Source organism: Onychomys torridus, chromosome 13 (assembly GCF_903995425.1).
Source record: "Onychomys torridus chromosome 13, mOncTor1.1, whole genome shotgun sequence".
Classification (NCBI taxonomy): domain Eukaryota; kingdom Metazoa; phylum Chordata; class Mammalia; order Rodentia; family Cricetidae; genus Onychomys; species Onychomys torridus.
In genome coordinates, this window is record NC_050455.1 from 48,596,380 (window position 1) to 48,620,516 (window position 24,137).

General features: G+C 41.8%; 1 protein-coding gene across 1 annotated transcript; it reads right to left on the reverse strand.

The window, feature by feature from the left end:
• Nucleotides 1-489: 489 nt before the first annotated feature.
• Nucleotides 490-13,576, reverse strand: LOC118595037 (interferon-inducible GTPase 1-like). The gene is made up of 2 exons (XM_036205304.1): nucleotides 13,357-13,576; nucleotides 490-3,312 (listed from the first exon to the last, which is right to left on the reverse strand). The coding sequence occupies exon 2, from the start codon at nucleotides 3,308-3,310 to the stop codon at nucleotides 2,054-2,056; it is 1,257 nt and encodes a 418-aa protein (XP_036061197.1). The 5' UTR covers nucleotides 3,311-3,312; nucleotides 13,357-13,576; the 3' UTR covers nucleotides 490-2,053.
• Between the last annotated feature and the right edge of the window lie 10,561 nt (nucleotides 13,577-24,137).

Here is a 24,137-nt window from a genome sequence, read left to right on the forward strand (position 1 = left end):
TAGGAGGAAAGGCTTTGGTAGGCATCTATAGTTAGACTAGGTCATGGAAATGGAGTCCAAATGATAGGATTGTGAGAAGAAGCAAAAAGGGAATCATTCTCTGCACACATACACCACGGAAGGCCATGTGAGGCATTACCAGGAAGAGTGCTTTCACTGAATGTCTACCCACACCGGCATCTGAATCTCAGACATCAGTCACTAGAAGTGTAAGAACAAAATTCTATTGTTAACCCACGTAGTCTATAGGATGATAGCAGCCTAAATTTTAAGAAACCACTCCTCACCGTGAATACTTTTTCCCTTACCTCTGTATCTTCCTTTCAGTCCTAGTAACAAATGTACTGTTTATTTGTATTTTATTTCACGGAAGATAAAGTATGGGCCAGGGAATGGGCAATGAGATAATCATCCAAAAATAGTAATACTAAGGATAGTCATTGTAAAGCTCTTATGGGTTCTTGGGAATATCAAGTCACAACAAATGTCTATATTCTTAAAAAAGAATTTATTAAATGGTTTTTTATTGATATGGAGTAAATCAGTAATTTAGTAATCACAGCACTTAAAATCTATAAAGCAGACAAATCTATTCATCTTCACTGATTCTGGCACATAATTAGAGAGCTTCTTTAACATTTTCTCAAGCATTCTGATTAAATAGAATTTTTAGTAATCTTAGGTATTATTAAGGCTATTGCAATCTCTATGGTTATTATTTCTTTTGTGAACATGTTAGCTCTTATTTAAACATATATATTTAATTTTTTTCTTTATTTACTTTAATTTTATGAATGTTTGCCTTGTGCGTATGTCTTTTAACACATCTGTGACTGGTCCCTGTTTAGGTTAGGAGAGGGTATCAGATCCCCTGGAACAGGAGATATAATCTACTGTAGCTACTATGCAGGTTCCATGATGTGGGAATTGAACCTGGGTCCTCTGCAAGAACAGCCAGTGTTCTGAACCTTGGAGCCATCTCTCCACTCCTGCGTTCACCCTTTCTCGGGAATGCTAGAGATTGAACCCGAGGTCCCGTGCATGTAAGACAAGTACTATACCATTTTGCTACTGCCCCAAAACTTCCTACATTTTTTTAAGACATAAACTTCTTTGTTTTGTGCATTTATATATGTGATTGTAGGCATGAACATGACGTGACGTGTGTGCAGAGGTCAAAGGACAACGCTGAGTGTTGGCTTTTGCTTTCCACTTCCTTGTGTCAGGGTCTCATATTCACTGCTACGTGTAGAACGTTAGGTGGCCCCAGAGTCTAGGATTCTCTATCTCTGCCTCGTATCTCACACAGAAGTGTGTGATTACAGATGCTTAGCTGGCTCTATGTGCGCACTAGCAATCCGAACTCAGGTCCTCAGGCTTGCAAGGCAAATGTTTTATCTACTGAGCCATCTCTCCCTCTCCAGCCCAGGTATGGTTTCTCCTTGGGTACTGCTATCAAGAGAGGACACAAGTATCAAATTCAAGGTTACAGAGGCCATCATTACCAAGAAGTCACAGCAGCAGCTGGAGGCAGCTAGTGCCACTCCACCCACAGTGAAAAAGCAGAGAGCAATGGATGAATGAAAGCATGCTGCTGATTAGCACCTCTCTCCACATACACAGTTAGAGATCACCAGCTACGGAATGGTGCCACCAACAATGGACACGGCTTCTCTCCTCAATTAATATAAGCCACATGATTCCCCAAAGGCAAGCCCAGAGGTTCATCTCCCATGTGATTCTAGAGTCTGTCTACAACACTAATCATCACAATGTTAAACCTAAAAATGGATGCTGCTTTATGTTACCCAAATTCAAATAAATGTGCGATTTCTCCATCTGAGGGTTTGTTCAAAGTAAGTAGATAGTTTTTAGATCTCAGCTTATTTACATACATCTAATTGATCTTCTTGCTACAGATAATGTGGATATATGATCACTAAGTACGGATAAAGCCTGGATGTCGTGAATAAACTCAATATGTTATTTTGTAATATCAGTGTCCTATGCTTCTGTCATTGATTCTGATTTTTGACAACTACAGGATTTCAGCCTAATCAGAAATCAAGTTGTTTCTTGAACATATCTCTCTGAGAAGAGCATTAGCATCATCTGTCACCATGTCAACAAAACATAATTTCAAGTAAAATAATTCTTTAACATAAACATTCTTATTAAACAAATGTCTGTTAGCCAAACAGAACTCCTCATAATATCTTGAAAGCCTTTCTTGTATTGTTTCTTTCTTTGTAGTCTCGAACACACTAGGAGATTTCATCTTTGCCTTGAGCAGATCCACCGGCATTTGCCAGTCCTTAGCCAAACTCTGCAAGGATGCATCATCCACTCCAAACACAGTTCGATAGAAGCTTAGGCTTTTCCCAAGATTCTCTACATCACTGCCCATAAAGAGGGTCAGTGAAGGGATGGTATTCAGGAGGCCAGTTGCAAAGGCTTCTAGCCAAATCTTCTGCTTCAGGGATTGTCGCTTCTTTTCAATGACTGCACCTGTAATATTAGGCAAGGTAAGCATAAAAATGTGTCGTTTGTATACAGGGAGAATACTCATAACCTTGTCCATCAGGATTGGGAAATCATAATCAGACAAATTTCTGTTAGAGGTCAAGAAGATTGGTGGTTCATCAATGTTATTCTCCTGAAAGATTTTCACACAGTTGCTGCGGATCTGCTCCAGGACATTTTCTCTGTTAAAGGTGTGTGGTCTGCAGCTCTTTTCAATGATTAAATCAGAGTCCACCTTGGTTCTCACGAAGTAGAAATCCTTCTTCATCATGCTGATTGCTTTGGCGAGGTCTATATCATTTTTCTTAAAGCGTGTGGCAGAAACAATAATGAAGAAGTCATACTCATGGAATTTCATTTTCTCCAGATAATCTTTTAGTGGTAAATTTGTGGTTCCAATCCCAGGCAGGTCCCAAAAAACCACATTGGGAATATTGGGGTGTTTGTATGGATGTCTGTTCAAGGTAGTTCCCACCACCCCAACTTCAGCTGCATCTTCCTCTTCATCCCCCACCCCTCTCAGGTCATTGATGAGGGTAGATTTCCCTGTTCCAGACTCCCCTGTCACAGCAACATTGAGTGGGGTACTGTCAATTGTTTTTACTGCATCAGTGATTGAAGAGTTTGCTCCCTGAATGTTTCCTTCTTTCAGGCTTAACTCAACTGAAGCTATGGTTTCCTGAGGAATGATTTGGTTTCCTGTTTTAAACTTCTTACAGTATTCAGTGAAGCTGGAGGCTAAATCGTTGTGGCATTCTTCCGTAGATGAAGAGAACAGCTGACCCATGACTGTGTGCAAATAAAGAAAGAAGGAAAAATCAAGAGGGTGTGTCTCAAATTGAAAATTTACATTTTAGTAACTCAAGTATATTGCTACACCCCATCCTTAATGGTTGTAATTGTACATCACATCTCCCACTGTGTTCATTTTACACAACTGGGATTCTGTGTCCTTTGACTAACATCACTCTGTTTCCCCCTCCCCACAGCTCTTCTCAGCACCCTGTTTTCTACTCCTAAGCATCTGGCTGCTCTAGATTTCACCTGTAAGTGACACAATAGGACCATTCTTTCTGCAGGTAGCTGAGACCTTCACACGAGCTTGTAATGATTTATTCTCCATTGCCTCTTCACAGATTCATCTCACCTTTTCAGCCTGCTCTGTGCCTCCCTGCTATGTAGACTGCATGAGCAGAGGTCCCTCACCTTCAAGCTTCCAGTATCATTCAGCTATGTGTGATCATGGCCTCACTTTTGCCCTGCTTGGGCTACATGTCTGACTGTGCATGCACCCATCATTCTTTGTAATCAATACTATTTGGCCTTTCTGAATTGTTCAGTACTCCTGCTATTTTGAAGGAAAATATGTTCTTATTATTATTCCTTCCACTTGGATCTGGTAATGGGCCCTCACACACTCTGGTCTCAGTTTGTCATACAGTCCTCTATTTATCTGCTTGTCATATCCAACTTCCTGAAGTTGTTCTTTTACTGAAGTTTCTTCATTTGAGTTTTATTGATGACTCCTTCCTGATGTGTAATATATAACACTTTTGCAATAGAGAGTTGGGTTCAAGGCCAATGTTTAAGCCTCTTTCTAAGGTGAAAAGAGACAAAACTTTGCAAAGTATAATGCATATTTATATGGAGTGTACTGTCTGCCAGTCCAGTCATCAGTGCCACACAGATATGACCTAGACAAAATTCCTTTAAAGGCACTTACTGTCCCTGAACAACTGAATCAACAGCCAAGCCAGATAAGTACTGTTAGGACATCACCCATCCCAGTCGATGCTTGATACACAGATGGTCCAAGCGGGGCACCTGCAGCATTTCAAATGAACACAGACAACATGTACAGGAGACAGGAGAAAGAGTAGTCAGAAGGCTGAGTTGATATAGATAATAGTAATGTGGATTTGACGATCTGTATTGATACTTCTGTTATATCCATGGGCTTAATACAGGTCATAAGTATGCTAATATATGTTTTTAGAAATGTTGAAGGAAAATTATTTGAAATTAGTTTTGTTTTAAGATAGAGAATGGCAGTAGAGCAAAAAAGTGTATGTGTATCGCTGAGTTGCTATATATAAATGTCATTAAAATTTCTAAGGTCAAAGTTCACTACACTGATACAAGTCTAAAATCTGGTTTTATTTATATCAAGGAGGTTCTCTTAGGATACTGATCTGATGTAGTAACATTTACAAAAGTAGACTTTAATTGAAATAACATTCATCAAAACTATAAGATGAAGGTTGTGCAAAGTTACAAAAAACTGTATCCACACCAATTCAGGGCTAGTAGATAATACAGGTTTATATAATGTTATGGGATTAGATATTTTAATACATACATTGGTATGTACATTTTTTGGGGGGAAATTTTTGAAACCTTATGTTCCTTCAGGTGAGTATTTCTGTTTCCTGCTGACAGCCTGGCTGCTGACAGGGACAGGCCCTGGGTCCCAGAACTGCCAGCAACAAACCAGAGAACCAAGAACAAAGGCCACAAAGCCCAAACCCTGCTTCCCCCCTCAGGAAAAGGCTCACCCTACAAGGGGTTGGTGGTGCTGCTCAGCAACTGGCCTCCTTTCTAGGCAATTCCTACTGAAATACCAGGTTCCACTCTGAATTTTGTTTCTCATCTCCCAAGCTGGACAGACATCCAGGTTCAACTCTGTCAGCCTCACATAAACCTTACAGAGGAGGGGAGGCCAGACCACAGCTTTTCTGATAGCTACTGAAATTAACTATTTGGTAATACATTTGGCCAATCACCAAAGCTGACTGGACCCTAATGAAAACGGAAGTAGTTACCTCTATCAGGGCAACCATGAGCCTGGATCCACTGGATCTATCCTGGTGAAATTATCAAGACAAAGTTGCTGGATCTTTTTACCAAGCCTCCCTTCCTTTGATCCCCATCCCTTGTTCTCATCATACACACTCTAAAACTGTCTTGGGCCAGCAAGATGCCTGAGCAGGTAAGGCCATTTGTCACTAAGCCAATGATCTGAGTTCTAGCCCCAAGACTCACCTAGTGGTAAGAGAGAACTGACTTCCACAACTTGTCTTTTGACCTCCACATACATGTGCTAACATATGGGCACCTAGCCCCAGTACATGAGTACACAGAGAATGAATAAATAAATATAATCAAAATACAATAAAATGCACTGTAGAAAACTCTCAAAGTACTACTAAAAACAAGAAAAAAAAGTAACAACAAAAATTCGTCTCAAATGTCTTGCACTGAGTATGAACACAACAAACTATAGTAATATGAAATATTAATCATTACAAATAGATACATTTTTTTCATTAAAACATCAACTTTCCAATGAAAGCCATGACGCTAAAGAGGGTTCCCTAATTAAAAATGCCCACAGCATTTAGTACTGCTGTTTTGATAAATGGCCATGCTGCCCAATTCCCTCTCAATACTTCTGATTACACCAGAGATTAGTGAAACCTTACTCAGACAAGGGATTTGTTGGTGTTGTTGCTGCTTAGTTCCCATGTTTTCTTTTTCTGCAGTGGGTAGTGTTTGAATGCACAGTCTTATAACTGGTCAAAGTGGTGAAAATTTTGACGGTTGAGTGCTCATTCCTAAATGTAACAAAGACATCTTTATCAACCCCTCACCCTAACCAGGTTCAGGAAACATCATGGATGGGGTAGGGGCAGTGGCCTGAAACATGTCTTCTATATACAACACATGGCATTTGCGCATGTGAACTCCTAGCAGCTGGGTTTCCCTGCAGGAGACTTCCAAAGATCTAGCCTGTCCACACTTCAGCATGAAGGAAATCGGGGGCACATGAAGACTCAGCTGAGGAGATATGAGGATTAGTGACTGTTCGGGGAGAGAGAGAGTCACCGTTCTTTAACATGTGAGCACTAGAAAGTTGCCCATGATCAAGTGAAAACCCCACACCAGAACACACAAGTGATCCTGATTAACATCAATGGAGTATTTAAAAACATAAAGACAAGAAAATGGAGGGGCAACCATTGGGAAGAGGAAGGATCCCAGAGAGAATAAGAGTGGGAAAACAGAGCGGAATGTGGGTGAAGAGAATAAAAAATGCTACATAGATGAATGAAATTGTCATAGAGTAAATAAAAATATGTTTAAAACAAAACAAACCAATCCTAAAATTGTCCCCAGCAGGTTGAAGCAGAAGCATCCTACAGGGGGCGCCATTCACCCCAGTCTAGCTTCCCCTGGAGTTTAGAATAAATATGCTGAGCTGGTAGAAGGAGAAAAGGAAAGAGGACTAGGAAGTCACAGGATTGAGACACAAAAATTTTCATATATTTTGCATGAGCAGCCAGGGAGCCAGACAAGGGCCATGAGAGGCTCTCCTAATAGCCCTGACAGACACCAGGCCTTAGCTTCAGTTTAGAGGAGGTGGCTGGAGCTTACCAAGTACTTCTCAGGAAAACCACAACTCATCTGCAACTAATCAGCAGGAGCTCCACAGCCTTCTGCTTGAAAAAGATAGCTTTCCCTACCCCACCTCTGGAAAGTCCCTAACCACTACAGCTACCTACCAATCTTATAAACTTTTTGTTTAAACCTACCAGTCAGCCCCCAGACTAATCTCTCCTCCCTGGAAGTTATCTAACCCTGCTTAAAAGGAGCTTTTGAACTTCTCTCCAGGTTACCATTTGCTATTTTTGCAGATGATTAGACATATACACGTTGGTAATTTTAATCATTGCTCTTGCTGATTGCATATGTGACTGGTGGTCTTTCATGGGACTTCTCATGGATCTGAACATATGATGCATTGGCCAGGAAGTCCTACCAAGATTCCTGACATGTTGGGCATTTGAACCAAGCTGGTAATTGAGCACTCTTTGCCTTGGTGTGTCATTGTTCTGACTCTCATTGTTTTGTTCTGTTTGTTCATGTTTCTGGGAAGCTTGAGCTAACTGAATCTGGAGGCCTGAGTGCTACCTGGCTGCACTATTAGCACTCATACCACATGGATCCAGAGATGTCTCTGACCTACCTGGAAGGGACTGTGTCCCTTTGGTTGAACTGGGACAGAGGATTCCTTTGGTTGAATGGAACCCCAGGCCGTTCCTGTTACAAAGACAGAACTTTTCTTCCCACCCCACCCCTACTCCACCCCCAGTGAGACAAGCTGTAAGCCCATTCCTGGTTTCTGTTTAATGTGCCCTACTGGTTCAGTGTGCTCTGTTGCCCTCTTGTGTTTTTGTCTGAACACTACCCTTGTTCCCCTAGAAGGGATGAGGCAAATGGCTTCCAACAACAACAACACTAACCACCACCACCACCACCACCATTGCCACCCTGGGAACATTTTCTTGGACCATTTCAAGGACTTTCAGGCCCAATCCAGTGACTTGGGGCTCATTTTCTGTAAAGGAGGGGGATGCTCAATAAGGCATGGTATGCAGGGATCAGGCTTCAGACCAACAGGATACACTCCCAAGGAGGGACAGCAAAGAGAAACTTCCTGTGGTTGCTTAGCTGCTAAGGCCTGATGTGACATTGTACATAGGGCCTGTGTCTGGGGCATAATGTAAGGGGAAGGCAGAGTGGGACAGAACTTTAAACACCAAGAATTGGGGTTAATTATTGAGGCCAGGGAAGCTGGCTATCTTTTTTGCAGGATACTGACTGCCAGGCAGGCACTCTGCCCACTAGCTGCCCTTGTAGATGTAACACTCCACTCTTTCCTTTCTGAGTCAACTTCTTCACTGTGGACTAAGGTCCTTGCCACAGCCACTTCCCCTTAATCCCTTCCTGTCGTGACAGTAAGAAAGTGCTGGATTCAACCAGCCTATAAAATACTGTTTGGAACAAAGTATGCCTCTGTTTCCACAGGAAAAAAATAGGGGTTTTTTGGTCCTTCAGATCTAATTAATGATTGATGGGAGAGGGCCCAGGCCCTTGTGGGTGGTGTCATCCTTGGGATTGTGTTCTTGGGGTCTAAAAGGAAGCAGGTCAAGCAAGCCAGTAAGCAGTACCCCATCCACGGCCTCTACATCAGCAACTGCTTCCAGGTTCCTGCCCTGTTTGAGTTCTTGTCCTGACTTTCTTTGTTGGTTAATAGTGATATGGAAGTGTAAGTCAAATAAAGCAGTTCCTTCCCAATTTGTTTTTTGTCATGGAGTTTCATCACAGAAATAAAAACTTAACATAAGTTGGTAACAGGATTATGAGGTATTGTGAGAGATCTGACCATGTTGTTTTGAGAAGGATTGTGAAAGGACCTTGGAACTTTGGTCTAGAAATCCATTAAGAATTCAAAGCTTGATGACCTTTTCTGTGGAAGCTTGGAAGATAAGAAAAAAAGAAGGTAGAGCAGACAATGGAGGTCTGGCTTGTGAAGTTCCAGAGGGAAGTTTGAGAGTCACTTAAAGACTAAAGACAAAAGTCTGCAGTTATAGTTAGCTGGGACTGAAGAATTAGCTGTCATCAACAAGAGACCAGAGCTATTGAAGTAAATCTTTGCTTTACTGGCCAACTGGAGATAGGAAATTAGCAGTGATTCAGAAGAGACCAACATCACCGAGGCACACTCTTTTGGGAAGTATTTCCAATGCATAGAAGCTGTGTTCCCAGGCCACCAATGTTTTACATCTCCTTGGCAGCCATACTTGGTAATATACAAGAGTCCCTCTTGTGGTAATGGTTTTAAAGGTGTGAAGGGGACATGGAGAGTGGCTGAGGCTTGGCACTGTGAGAGGCCAGGGCAGGCCATTGGAGAAGGTTCAGCCTCATTGTTAGTGGAAGCTCCAGGATTGAAGGATTCATGGAGAAAAGTTGAAGCTTGGTTGGCACCATGAAGAGAGCCCAGGAGTGGCTATTGGTGGCAGCCTCATTGCATTAAGGGACTTTATCATTTTAGGAGATACCAGTTCCATGGGATGACCATCAAGGACAGCAGCAGCTGTAGAGTAGAGCCAGTCCAAGCCAGTGCTGCAGAGGTCAGAGCTAGAAAGGTGACCCAATCCTTTTGGAGGAGCCCTGAAGATTTTGTGTGGATTTCAGACATTGGATACTGAGTTATTTACACAGTTCGAATTTATTTTTGCTTTGATATGATTGTGATGGTGCCCTGGTTCTTCCCTCTTGAAGTAAGAAAGTATTTATATTATTTTTGATTTTACAGGAGACCACAGTTGAGAGACTGTGAAGTAAAAGACTTTCGATTTAAAAATAGACTTTGAGGGCTTTTTGTTGTTGTTGTTTTAATGAGGCTGAATTTTAAAGTGTTTGAATTTGTAAAGACGTGCGACTTTAACAGTTGTAAAATATTTTATATTGTGATACTGATATTTGTAGTGGTTTATATGAAAATGGCCTCCATAGGCCCCAAGAGAATGGCACTATTTTGAGGAGTGGCTTTGTTGGAGGAAGTGTGTCACTGGATGTGGGCTTTAGGCTCTAAGATTCTCAGGACAGGCCCTGTGGCTCACTTTCCCTTCCTTCTGCCTATGGATCCCAATGTAGAACTCTCAGCTACCTCTTCAAGGCCAAGTCTGTCTGCATGCCACCATGCTTCCTGCCATGACAATAATGGACTAAACCTCTGAACAGTAAACCAGCCCCAGTGAAACGTTTCCTTGTAAGAGTTGCTGTCATCATTTGGTCTCTTCACAGCAATAAAAATCATAACTAACATGATATTAATTTGTGATATTGGAGATGAACAAGAACGGAAAGGCTATGGCTTAACAGTGATGTGTTTGTGTGTCAAGTTGACAAGGAGTCAATTGTATTATATACTTTTTGTCAATTTGAACAAGCTAAAGTCATTTGAAAGGAAGGAACCTCATTAAGAAAGTATCTACATAATACTGGACTTCAAGCAAGCCTGAAGGATAATTAGTGATTGATGGGGAGAACCCACTCCATTGTGGGTGGTGCCGTGCTTGGGTTGGTAGTCCTGGGGTCTATAAGGAAGCAGGCTGAGCAGGCCAATAAGCAATATCTCTCTGTGATATCTACATCAGCTTCTGCCTCCTGATACCTGCCCTGTTTTGAGTAGCTGTCCTGACTTCCTTTGATGATGAACAGTGATGTGGAAGTATAAGCCAAGCAAACCCTTTCCTTTCCAAATTGCTGCTGATCAAAGTGTTTCATCACAGCAATAGCAACCTTAACTAAGACAGCCTCTGATTCCACAAAACACACCCTCAGTTGAAGTCACACAGCATAATTCCTGTGTGACTTCCAGTTACAATATCACCTTAACACCTCCCCGTTTGGTCCTCTGACTCTAATACTATTTCCTCAACTTTATGGCATAGTCATTTTCTTTAGTCCTTATCTACACTATAGCAGACTGATGGGAGAACTGGAAATGGGCTGTAGATGTTTGGGTGAGAAGAAAATCAGAGTGGGAAAGTCCATGTTAAATCCCACTTATTCAAGTCATCTTTGAGATTCACTGTTTTCTTTTAAATATTTTATTTTATAAAAGAACCATAACTGTGCACTGGAGAAAGAGGTAAAGAATTTCCCAGCATTGATTAAGGTCCCAGTTCAATCCCCAGCATCACATCAAATGCAGAAGTTTGTGGATCTCTGAAATTCTGGTACTCAGGGAGTAGAGGTAAGAGGATCAGCACTTCCAAGTACTCTTTGGTACATAGCAAATTAGAGGCTAGCCTGGGCTACTTGACACCCTGTCTCAAAAAAAAAAATGAATATCAAGTTCAGCAAGATAGCTCAGCAGGTAAATACATTTGCTGCCAAAACTAAGAATCTGGGTTTGGTTCTTGGGTAATTAATTACCTCGGATCTCATATTGCTCCCCTTTATTCTCCACAAATGTGAACAAGATCTCTTGTGGCAGCACAGTGGATCTCACCATCAGTTAAGGAAACAGTAAACACCCACTGTCACCCTGGAGCCTCCTCTTCCTGTCCCACTCATGTCAAATCAATTCACAGACTTAATCTCTATTTCCAAATCCAATCACACTTGACCATTCCTCCTACAATATCTTCTTCAAGGCTTTCTCAATTCCAGCTTTGAGTATGTCATTGACATCACTGCATTTTCTGTGAGTATTCTTGCAACAACATGGATGATAAAGTGGCCAGAGTTATCCTATTGACACTGAAGTCATACCATGTCAAGTCAAATCTGAGAGGCACCATAAGGATTCCTTTCCCCTCAGGGGAAGTTCATTAGGTATGCAGTGCACATGCTATGTACACTGTAACTTCGACTATAATTACTACACTTCTGGGAGCTATGGGGTCTTAATCCCAGTCACCCTGGTATCCCGGGCTGTCTTCTCCTCTCGGAACTTTGGACTTAGTGACTGCTTCCTTTCCTTGCTCCTCTCTCCCAGCAGCCACAGGGTTATTTACTTAATCACCTTTCTCTAGGTTGTGCTTTGATTAGGCAGACTTTAGAACTGACAACCCCATTGGGATATAAGAATGTACCTGGCTTTATCATTCACTATCCTTTCATTATGTTTCAGTTTCTTCACAGCATTTGCTGCCACATAATGTGTACTGTCTGGGTTCATATGCTGTCAGCCTCCCACAGTATAATGAACCTCAGGTGGCAGAATGTGCCTTTGTCTTGCTCAGTTCTTCATTATGAACACTCAGGTATATATATGGTGGTTTATCATCAGGGAGTGCTCGGAGAATACGAGGAGTGCATCTGGACTTTATTACGAATATTTGTGACTATTCTGTAGTTCTAACTGGTGTGTATGAAGTTGAAGTCCTACCAAAGTAATAGGTGGTTGGTGTCAAGAGTCTGAAGAGAGCACAAAAACAGTCTAACACAAATCAGATATCTTAGAATCATATTGTGTATGAGCACAAACATGCATATACAGACTCACTGCAAAGGGTAGCCCCTATCCAATCCATGGGACAAATGAGGACAGCTGTGCAGAAACCAGAGCTGCAGAACTTTGTCCAAACCGACTGTAAACATGAGCCAGGAAAAGGTGAGTGAAGAGAATGTCCAAAGGGGGATGCTAAACCTGGTGAAGTAAACACCACAGTCGCATTTCCTGTTGAAGGGGACAGTCACCCACAGGACACAGAGAGAACGTCCATGCAGCACACAGGCTGTTCTATCTCTTCAGTCCCCTCTCATTCTCTCAGTTCTAGCTCCTGGATTTGTGATGCAGACTCCATTGTGACAGTTGTCTGCAAGGTCTGTCCACTGAACGTGAACACAGGGAACGAGAAGGCTGTGACACAGCAAACGTTACAAAAGGAAGCCTACCTAAATGACAGCTAATCACCACATCCTGACACAGCTCAAGTTCTCACAGATGGAGAGAAGATTCTTAGCACTCCTGGTTTACAATAAAGAAAAACACAGTGAACAAGATTCTTCAGGCACAGATTTCCACAGCCAGCTCCAGCAGAAGCAGCATGCAGAGAGACCTCTTCTCCACAGGCCAGAGGCCTCGGGATATAAGGAATTAAATAATTGACCCTGAAGTAGGCAGCAAGATGAGAGTGAGATACAACAACCTCATGCACACTGCAGAGATAATGCTTTGCCTGAAGTATCCATTTGCAGCAATTATAGGGAGAGTAATAAGAGGCAAGACACAACAATTGGATACGTTTACCAAAAACAATACCCACATCATTTCCTTTAGGTCTATCTCAGCTTGGAGGATTGGCAAAAACCATCCACAGTCTGTCTAATCCAGAAACTATCAAAGCATCCTAGCTTTGAAACTGAGGATCCCCAGTCTCAGGCATGTTCCTAAATATCTTGTTACCTATGTATTCCTTATAAAAAAAGAAGATGAGTGTCAGAAGTTAAATATGGATGCTCCTGTCTGCTTACCAGAAAATCCCGTGTCCGATGTATGGGCTCACTGTGGGTCAGCTACAGGAATCTCTGTCCACTGTGCTCCAGGCTCTTCACATGAACCCACCCCTGGTCCCTCTATGGAAAGCAGCAGGTTTATGTTAGTTTGGCAGAACTTCTACACTCTTCTGGCTCTGCTCCTCCTGTCTCAGTGTATGTTGGCCAATCACGGAGGAACATTGATCAAGTTGCTTTTCAGAATCACCTTCATTTCCAAGAAAATGAAAGTGAATATAAAACAAAGAGTTGTTTTTTCAATCTAAAAATACCTCATTTCCTGGCAGAAAAATTTGGACAGTCCCCAGTAAAAACAAAGCATTGTAGAGCTTGCAAGCTGAGGGAGAACATGCAGAAGGATTTTAATAACTAGGCTAGAAAAAAAAATTTTGAAAAATAATTTTCATGATTCCTGACTATACAAATATAGCCTAAACTGAAGTGGTACAGCACATTGTCTGGGGTCCTTTGCAGATGCCCATTTTAGTTTCACCCCAGACACAACCTATTTGACCCCCTCTGACTGCAGCCTTATTTTTTGTCAGTTGTAGATTCATGTCCCTAATTCTTGTCCTTCTCAACTCCCCTGTCAATGCAGAGATTTCCTCTGGCTTGTGCTTGACAAGCCTCATACATGATGGTACAACCATTGCCAGTTTATTGGTGTAACTGCCCTGTGGTTGCCAGATGATACTCTTTTCTTGTAGTCATCCACAAATTTGACAGTCTTTTCACCCTTTTTTCCATAACTATCCCTATTCCTTTGGAAGTAAAGATGTGTATATTCCATTTAGTTCTGAACACTTACCAATGTCTTATTCTATACTTCTGGGTCAGCTATGGATATCTATATTGATTATAATCTCCTACAAATATGAACTTCCATGAGAAGAACTAAGCAATTCCTCAATCTATGGCCATAATGGAAAATCATTAGGACACGCTTTAATATTATGTCCCTTTAGCATAACAGTAGTAGGAGGTTCTGACTAGGGTGTATGTCTAGAATAGCCTTAGGCTATTGTCCAGATATGGTACCAAGTATGGGTTTCATACTGTGGAGCAATATTAAATCCAATCAGGAAGTAGTTCATTACTACCATGACATTCTTATCACTATAACATTGGTGGTTATATCTTATGTGGTCAGTCATTATTGTAGCTCACAGAGTTTACACCTGGATATGATGAATGGTTCATTTTTCTCCACTGCTAGTGTGGCTAGAACCTTCCAGCACTATGAAAGATAACCAGTAGGGATGGATCTTCTGGGTCAGTATCAGCTTATGTTCTATAACTCAGGAATGTGGTGTTTTCACTAACAGGATCTTGCCATCAAGTTCTGGAAGGTAACCAGGGGCACTGACAGTGGCCTGTAATGACCAGGGTCATCACTGGCCAACAAGTCCAAAAAAGCTAAGTAATTCCTGGGTCTAGGCCTTTGATTTGTTACCCTGCCATGTGCCTCAAGGACACTGTTGCCCAATAGAGGGAAACTCCATCTTCTTTTCCATATGTGTATAGATATATTTTAGGAAGCCTCTACATTTGAAGGTTACATGTGACATTTTGAAAATCCTTTAGTGTTATTTATCCCTTCCGCTTTCACTCTCCTATTCTCACCTTCCTGCTCAATTTAACCCTTCTTTGTCAACAATTATCTTTTAAATACCATCTTCCCTTTCTTGCAAGTCTCACTTCATCGCACCATAGTGTTGCAAAACCCCTGTGGGTATTCCAAATAGAACACACATATCTGAAGGCTGGAAAATAAGGTCTACACATAAGAGGGATCAAATGATATTTGTCTTTCTGGGCCTCTCTTACCTTACTGAGATTGATTGTATCCACCTCCATCCAATTCCCCATGAATTTCATAGTTTCTATTTTACTTAGCAGATGGATAATATTCCATGCTATAAAGTTTGCACATTTTCTTTATCCATTCATCAGTAGATGGGCATCCAGATTGTTTCCATTTCTTGGCCATTGTGGATAGAGCAGGAATGACAGAGGAGCAAGTAGCTGAACAGTAGGAGATGAAGCCATTTGGGAACATTTCCAGGAGTAATGCAGTATCTGGATCATATAGTAAATCTATGTTCCTCTTTTGTGGAGCTTCCACAAAATTACCCCAGTACCTGAAGGGTCCAGGAATATAGGAATAAAATAGAAATACGGGAATAAGATAGGAATATAGGAATAAACATTTGTAAGATGAAGAGATGGAAGCTGACAGCCATCAGCTCTGCCAGCAAATGGGGATTAACCTTTTACTGGGCCCTTCCTTGTTTTATGATAGGCAGGTCTGTCAGCAACCCAAATGTTAGTGCTTTACTAAAGATTGCTCTCTGTAATCCCCTGCCACTCACTATCAAAAGCCAAAGTTAACTTTTAATGAGTTCTATGTGACAACCTGCTTTGCATTGTTTCATATTCCTCCTTCTATGGGAACCCAGCTATGTCAGAAAGAGTTGCAGATTTGGAGCAAACATCAATTAGCTGTGTCAGGAAAGACTTTGGGGATATACAAATATCAATCAGCTGAAACTCTCTAAACCTTCTTAATGAAAATTGTAAATCCTAAAAAATGAATTTGTCTTTAAAAGTTTAAGTTAGGAATTGTAAAAATTATTTTGTGCATGCCTGATGCTTACTCCTTACTATGGAAAGGGGATCATAACCTCCCCCATTGAACTGCCAGAGTTACAGAATCCCAAACTCTGGCTATGGTATCACCTAGCTGATAAGCTTTTTGTGCCCCATGGTGATTTTTTTGGAATAAAGTCTTTGCTTCTGGTTTTAGACTGTCTTTGCACCCCATTATTTTGTGTGTGTCCCTGGACTCAACATAATTGCATCAGTTGGCACACACACTAGTGGGGACTGAGTGTTCTTCTCTCCCCAAATCCACAGCAGCATTTGCTGCTATTTGTATTTTTGTTTCTAGCTATGCTGACTGAGGTGAGGTGAAATCTCAAATTAGTTTTGACTTGTGTTTCTCTGATGGATAAGAATGTTGAACCATGATAAATGAAAACCACATGAGAATAGGACGAAGCAAAGTGCTAGAGAGGTCTCCATAAATCCACAAAGATACCGCCACTGTAGACAATGGTCGAGAGAAACCCCAAACTGACCTACTCTGGTGATCAGATGACCAAATACCCTAACTCTCATGCTAGAAATCTCATCCAATGACTGAGGGAAGCAGATGCAAAGATCCACAGCCAGGCCCCAGGTGGAGTTCCAGGAGTCCAATTGGTGAGAAAGAGGAAGGATTGTATGAGCAAGAATTGTTGAGACCAAGATTGGAAAAAACACACAGGGACAAATGACCAAACTAATAGAAACACATGAACTATGAACCAATAGCTGAGGGGCCCTCAACTGGATCAGGCCCTCTGGATAAGTGAGACAGTTGATTAGTTTGAACTGTTTGGGAGACACCCAGGCAGTGGGACCTGGACCTGTCCTTAGTGCATGAGCTGGCTGTGTGGAACCTGGGGCTTATGCAGGGACACTTTGCTCAGCGTGGGAGGAGGGGACTGGACCTGCCTGTACTGAATCCACCAGGTTTAAATGAATCCCCAGGGGAGTCTTGGAGTCTTGGCCCTGGAGGAGATGGGAATGGGGGGGTGGGCTGGGAGGAAGGCAGACAACAAGACAGGGGAATCCATGGCTGATATGTAAAATTAAATTAAATTATAAAATAAAATAAAAAAGAATGTTGAGCATATATATATATATATATATATATATATATATATATATATCAGGCATTTGCACTACATTTTTTAAGAGCTCTCTGTTTAGCTTATACTCCGTTTTTAGATTGGGTTACTTGTTTTCTTGATGTTTCAAATTTCTTTACAGATTCTAGATACTAACCCCCTATGTACATAGCTGATAAAGAGATTTCCCATTCTGTAAGATGCCTCATCACTCAACTGATGGTGTCTTTTAAAAATATTTTGAGACAAAGTCTTCCTTTGGGCCCTTTGTATAGGTCTAGAATCCCTGTAGGACTAGGAAGTCCAGACTGACCTTAAACTCCTGTTGATTCTCCTGACTCAGCCTCATGACTGCTGAAATTACAGCTGTGAATCACTGTGCCTTGATTGATTCAGGAATATACTTCTTGATTTTGTGAGGAAAATCCACAGATTATTGGCATTGTGTGTACATTAAACAGCCCTTTGTGGGTGAGATTGAAAGGGTGTAAAGTGTCCAGCCTAACTCATTTCAATTTCATTGAGTTCTCATGAGAAATAATACAGAGCTCACCCATAGCAGCTGTTTTTAGGAACTTGAGTTCATTCTAAGCATCTCTGCTGGGTGAACATTGAGTAGTGAAGAGGGCTGCGACAATATATTGTAGAGATTCAGCTATATACAATAAGCTATACCTTGACCGACTAAGGTGTCCTTCAAGAGGAAGTCATTTATCAAGGAATATTTGCTGTTATTTAACTTATTAATATGTATCAGCTATCTTCTGCTATGAAATTCTTGTGTACCCATTTACTACTAGGCCATATGGCAAAGAGTTAAGCTTCTCAGACCTACTGCTGATCCACTAGGGAACACCCAGGCAGGGCCTAGGAGACAGGTGTGCTGTAGATGCATAGCTTTGTTTATTGTGTAAATGAAGCTCAGACTTCCCTTTCCCTGACAGGGAAAACAACATTGCAGAGCAATTGACCCAGAACAAGGGAGGTGTTTGCATGTCCAGGTGGAGTGAAGGACAAGTCAGGATTCCTGGCCAGAGCAGTCATGTGGCCAGGAAAGAAAGGATAAGGCAGTTTCTGTAGGTGGTAGATAGAGCTGCATAGATGCAGAGGAGAGAAAAAGGCAGTTTCTCAGAGCCAGGGGTAAGGAGCAAGGAAGGGACAATGGAAGATAAAGGAACAGAGGATGAAGATGAGGTCAAAAGCATAGGAGCTTGGTTAGGACAATGAGAGGACAGGAAGAGCAGGTGTAGGAGTTTGGTCCTTAATTATGTCAGAATTCTGGGACTCGGGCCAGCCTAAAAAGTGGGCAGGCCCTCTCTTTGCCCCCTTCCCTCTCTGTTAGGGACCAAGATTTCAGGAACCAAACATGAACCATGGAAAGTAGTAGCGAAGCCAGAGAATAAGTCATAAGGCAACTGCCCTCCCTTAGAGCAATAACACCTGTTTGCTAACCAGAGGCTCCCAAAGATAAGAACATTCCACAGTCAGGTGCCATGGCAACCGAATGTAAAGAGCATTCCATGGTCACTTAGCCTAGCAACAGAACAAATGGCCCCTGACCAGTCACCTTAGCAGACTTCCTGCAATTGTGCGACCTGCACATCTCCCACATATTGCACGCCTTCCACATCCATTCCCCTTCCCTCTTTCCTGGCCCTTCCCCTCCTATGCTATATAAGCCATGTGGAAGAAAATAAAGTTTTGTCTCTTGTGTCCCCTGTTCCTTTCATTTGCTCCCACAGGTGGGTTGCCCCATTGAAACCCCACTGGCCAAGGCACCTATCCCCTCCATGAGATCTCTCTGTCTCTCTCTGTGTCTCTCTCTCTGTCTCTGTCTCTCTCTCTCTCTCTCTCTCTCTCTCTCTCTCTCTCTCCCTCTCTCACTCAATAAAGCTCTATTAAAGGTGCTGCCTAGACAGACAACCAGTCAGCTGACTACCCCCAGGAACCAAGACGAATGGGTACATCAAGCTAAGACCTCCAACAGACCTAGGCTTGGCTACAGACACGGTAGAGAACCCAGAACACAGCAAGGAAGTGATCATTTCTTTCCTTCTGGACACCAGAGCCATTGACTCAGTCCTGGGAGTTTTAGGATGTCACTCCTCCTTTCTATTGTCAGGTATAGAGGACAGCCTTATTTACCTCACCAGATTTAATTGCACTTTCAGAGTTACTTAATGAAAAAAGATTTCCAACTAAGATAACAGCTCATTGGCTCGCCTCGAAGTTACCACCTGTGTTTCTCATGTGCATACAGACAGGGCCATGATCTTTGCCTTGTCCCTAATTCCAAAAAAAAAAAAAAAAAAAAGTAAGTTCTCATGCACCACAAGCTTTTCTCTTCCCAGTTCCCTGTTCTAAGTTACTGTTCAGCCAATGATACAGGACCACCACAGAACAGGAGTCCAAAGATCATCAAGTAAGAAACTGTAACAACTAAAAGTTGTTAAAAGACCCAAAAGTGTCTGGGCGCTACAAAAAGACTTTAATGTAAACTTCTATTACATTGAGATGCTTTTAACAATTGATTACCTGTGTCTCCTGGATGCCAAACTTGTAAAGGAAACAGGTGCTTTAAAATAATCTGTCTCTGATAAAGCTTAACATGTTTCAAAATCCATCTGGACAGGCCAGATCTACCAACATAAAATAATAATGATTGTTTTCTCTCTAAGCTTTTTTCTATGTCACCAGCATCTTCTCAGACAAGGTTCTCAGCCTTAACCAAGAGGGATACATGCCTCCAGAACAAATGGATGACAGACAGCATTGTCTACCTTGGAAGGCTCCCCCTTCTCCATTCCCCCAAGAGCCAATCGATGCCCAAAAAATAAGCTGGAAGCAGTTTTTGAGAGGAACAATGCCCCTATTCCCATCTACCTAATTTTTTTATAATAAGTAAAAGTCTGAAATGCAAGAGTTTGGTCCTTAATTATGTCATAATCCTGGGACACAGGCCAGCCTAAAAAGTGGGTAGGCCCTCTCTGTGCCCCCTTCCTCTCTTCCCCCTTCCCTTTCCCCTCCACATGGTCTCTCTGTCTCTCTCTGTCTCTCTCTCTCTCTCTCTCTCTCTCTCTCTCTCTCTCTCTCTCTCTCTCTCTCCCTCTCTACTTCTCTCTCTATATAAAGCTCTAGAAAGGTAACCATGGCTCATGATTCTTCTGCCAGAATCAATCCTCTGGCTGGCCGCCAGCAGCACCACTTTAACAAACATTTGGAGTTTAACCAACAGTAGGTACAGAGAGGAACTGAATGTGAGGATGGAGCTGAATTTATCATAGAGAAATGAACAGACAAAAGAGCATGGTGTACATAGATTCTTTTCCCTCAGATAACCCCATGCTGGACATAGCATCTTCCCCAGGACCCTGGGACGGATTCTCTCAGAGCAGATCCTTGGGTAAGTCCATTAGAGTACAATCTGGTCAAGTAGCAGAGATCAGCCAACACCAATGAAGATACCTGCCATGGTCAATGTCATCATCTGAGCCACTGGGGCTCAGTTTTAAGGTTGTAATTTAGTTTGTTGTTGGTAATGTTGTTGTTTTCCCTCTGGCTTGGTCGGGCCCTAGAGCACTGTCTGCTCACAGTTCTTAGAGAAAAGCAAGAGCTGTTCTGACCTTGGAAGGAATGCAGGACTCCCAGTGAACTCTTTGCCAAAATAACAAGGATAACTGCATTTCCAGTCATTGCCAGGAATGTGAAACTGAAACTCCTTCTCTATGCTGCTTGCTGGTCAGAAACGGTACCCACAGGGAATGTGGGAAGAAGTGGAAGCCACAGAGGGGAAGCTGTGGTTGAGCCTCCCTGCTCCATGTAGACCCTTCTCTCTTCCTTCTCTCTGTCTGTCCCTTTCTCACCAACACACCATCCTTCAGCCCCACCACAGTACACTCACCACCATGTTTGCATTTTTTCAACACGTTCTTATGCAGCCAGGCTGGCCTTGTGTTGCATTGGAACAGTTGATGTGCTTGAATTTCTGTTTGTTTCAACTCTAGCTCCCCAGGGCTGCCATCACTGGTGTGATTTGGTAATGAGGGATAAATCCAGGGCTTTCTGAACTCTACCAACTGAACTACATCCACAGTCTTACCCTTCGGTCTTTTATTTCAAAAAAATTTAAATGATATATATTTATATAAATAGTCATGGTGGGATTACAGACATGTGCTACTTTGTAGGACCAATTACCTCTAAAAGTGAAATATTGAGGGTTGGAGTGTTGTCTCAGTGGTGAAGCACTTGATGACTCAGTGTAAAGCATGAGGACCTCACATTGGATTGTCATACCCACCTAAGCCAAGTGTGGTGAAGTGGGAGCACTGTGCGGTCTTCTACCCATCAATAGTTATTAGGTTCAGTGAGAGACCTGTCTTAAAAAAATAAGGGGGAGAGTGAGAGAAGAAGACACCATACATTGAAACACCCCTGCCTTCACATGTACATGCATGGTTGAATATATACATGGACACACACATACACACACAAACACACACATACAAACACACACACACACACACACACACACATACACTACACACACACAAGTCAAATTTGAATATCTAAAAATGCTAAAAAGTTTTTTAAATTGTATTCTGAAGTAAAAAGCCATTTCTAGCCAATGACATGATCAGAAAACAATTTCCGTCTTTTGCATCTGATTTCAGCCTTGCCTAACTGATTCAAAATAATGATGCATGTACTCTACACACTAAACTCATTTCATTGCTTGCTACAGATGTCAGTTACTTGAAATCATCTTATCTGTAGGACAAATTCAGTGTTGCATGTTTATCAGAAAGAGCTGGAAACAGAACCAGTGACAACCTCTGTAGCACTGTAGTGTCCTCAAAAGAGAACAAACTGCCTTATAAGGGTTTAGCAGTTTCAGAATGACATACTTGCTTAGTTTCTTCACTACCTTTTTGAATGCCATCAGTTGATTATAAAAGAGTGTCTGGCCTCAGGACACACAATCACTTCATTAGCTGTTTGACACTCGAATTCTAGTCATGTAAAGAGAGAAATGTTGTTGTACCCAGAGACCCCCGAAAACCACCAAGAGACAGAACTGAATGCAAAAGCAAAGAGTCTTTTTATTTAAACCCAGGTCTTTCCATCCATCTGATGCAGCAGCTAAGCAGGAAAGATGCCAAGCAGCAATCAATCAGGGATTTTATAATGGTTATGGTAGGGGGTCTGGGGAAATTCCAATGCTATACATTTACAAGCTCAGGGTTGGTGCTTACTTTAGGTTAGAGATGCTTAGTTAGAACTGATTGGAGAGTTGCAGCTATAATAAAATAGCTGTATCATCTAACAGTTTATGTCATTGAAGACCCATTTTCTCTGACAATTAGACATTCCATTTCTTACCTGCAGGAAATTTGTTCCTTCTGAAAGCTATGGTATATAATCTATTGCATCCTTTAGGTTATGCCAGAAAATGTCTGGAATTTGTTTTTCATGTAGCTCTTAATTGTCTGTGTCTAGGGACAACACATCCTCTGCTATATTTCCCAGGGCTTGCTGCCTCTAGCCCAGTCTTCCAGTTGGTTCCCCAAGGCTTAGGACAGAGGGGCAGGACATCCTTTGGTGGTTTTCCCCGGGCTTGCTGGCCCCAGTCTGACCCTTCTCTAAGATGGCTGCAAAACTGTCATCTTCTCAATGAAATGATGACAGCAGTCTCCCAACTAGCATCCCTTGGGTTAGAAGATTGAAAGGCCATGAAGAGTTTCAAAAGAGACACACTGCCCTGCACCTCACTGGTCAGTAGGAGACAAAGATGATTCTGCTGATTTTTAGCATCAGTGGTTGTAGTGAATGACTTACAAAGCTGTACAATGATAGTGTGTGTTAGCATATTATAGAAATACACTGTGGAGATTTAGTGTTTAATGGGAAAGCACCTGTGGTTTCTGTGGTAAATGTATTAAACCAGGGAGAGAATTGTAATTATTTATATTATATTGTCCAGACCTGTCACATCTTACACATGGTGAGATGGTCCAGTAGAAAGTTTAGTGCCATTCCAAATTAGGTGTAGACTGATGCAGAGATCAACCTCTCTATCTGTTATAAACAGATGCACCTGTCTATCATTCTTCTATGGAGAAATCTGACTTGGACATAGGAGTAACTGCTTTCTCAACATGATATGCCTGTGCTGAACTGATGGCTCAGTGGTTAAGAGCATGCACTGCTCTGAAAGAGAACCGGAGTTTGTTACTGGCATGCATGTAAGGCAGCTCACAACTGCCTCTAATTCAGGAATTGCCAATGCCTCTGACTGCCCCTACACTCATATGCACTTACTTTAATCCCATTCATACATATACATGATTAAAAGTAAAGTAAATCTTTAAAAAGCTTACACTGCTGAATGTCAAACCCACTCCTTGCAGGTATATATTTTTCTATTTTCCCAGGTGTTTCTTTAGAAGAAGCATCTTTGATGATAGCCTCAAATAATATAACACATCTTAGGGTAACTCTAACCATCAAGAGAAAGATTAGTGTGATAAAAATGCTAAGACAGTGAAGAAAGAAATTGAAGACGATATAAAAGGATGGAAAGATCTCTCTCGTAGATTGGTCGGATTTACTACACTATCAAAAGGCCAACATCCTTAGTTATCAGGAAAATGCAAATCAAAGCTACTTTGAGTGAGATCCCATCCTTTCCCAGTCAGAATGGCAAGATTAATAAAAAATAAATAAATAAAAACTCATGCTGGCAAGGATGTGGAGTAAGAAGAATAGTCATCCACTTCTTGTGGGAGTTTAAACTCATACAATCACTATGGATGTCAGTGTTAAGGTTCCTCAGGAAACTGGGAACCGATCTAGCTCATGATCCAGCTGTACCATTCTTGGATATATATCCAAAGGACTCTACATCCTACTGAAGAGACACCTGCTCATCATGTTCATTGCCACACTGTTCACAATAGCCAGAAACTGGAAACAGCCTAGATGTCTCTCAATGGATGACGTGGTAAAGAAAGTATAGTAGTTTTA

Coding starts and splice junctions, on each gene's coding strand:
- LOC118595037 (XM_036205304.1), bottom strand. CDS start 3,310: ATGGGTCAGCTGTTCTCTTCATCTACGGAAGAATGCCACAACGATTTA.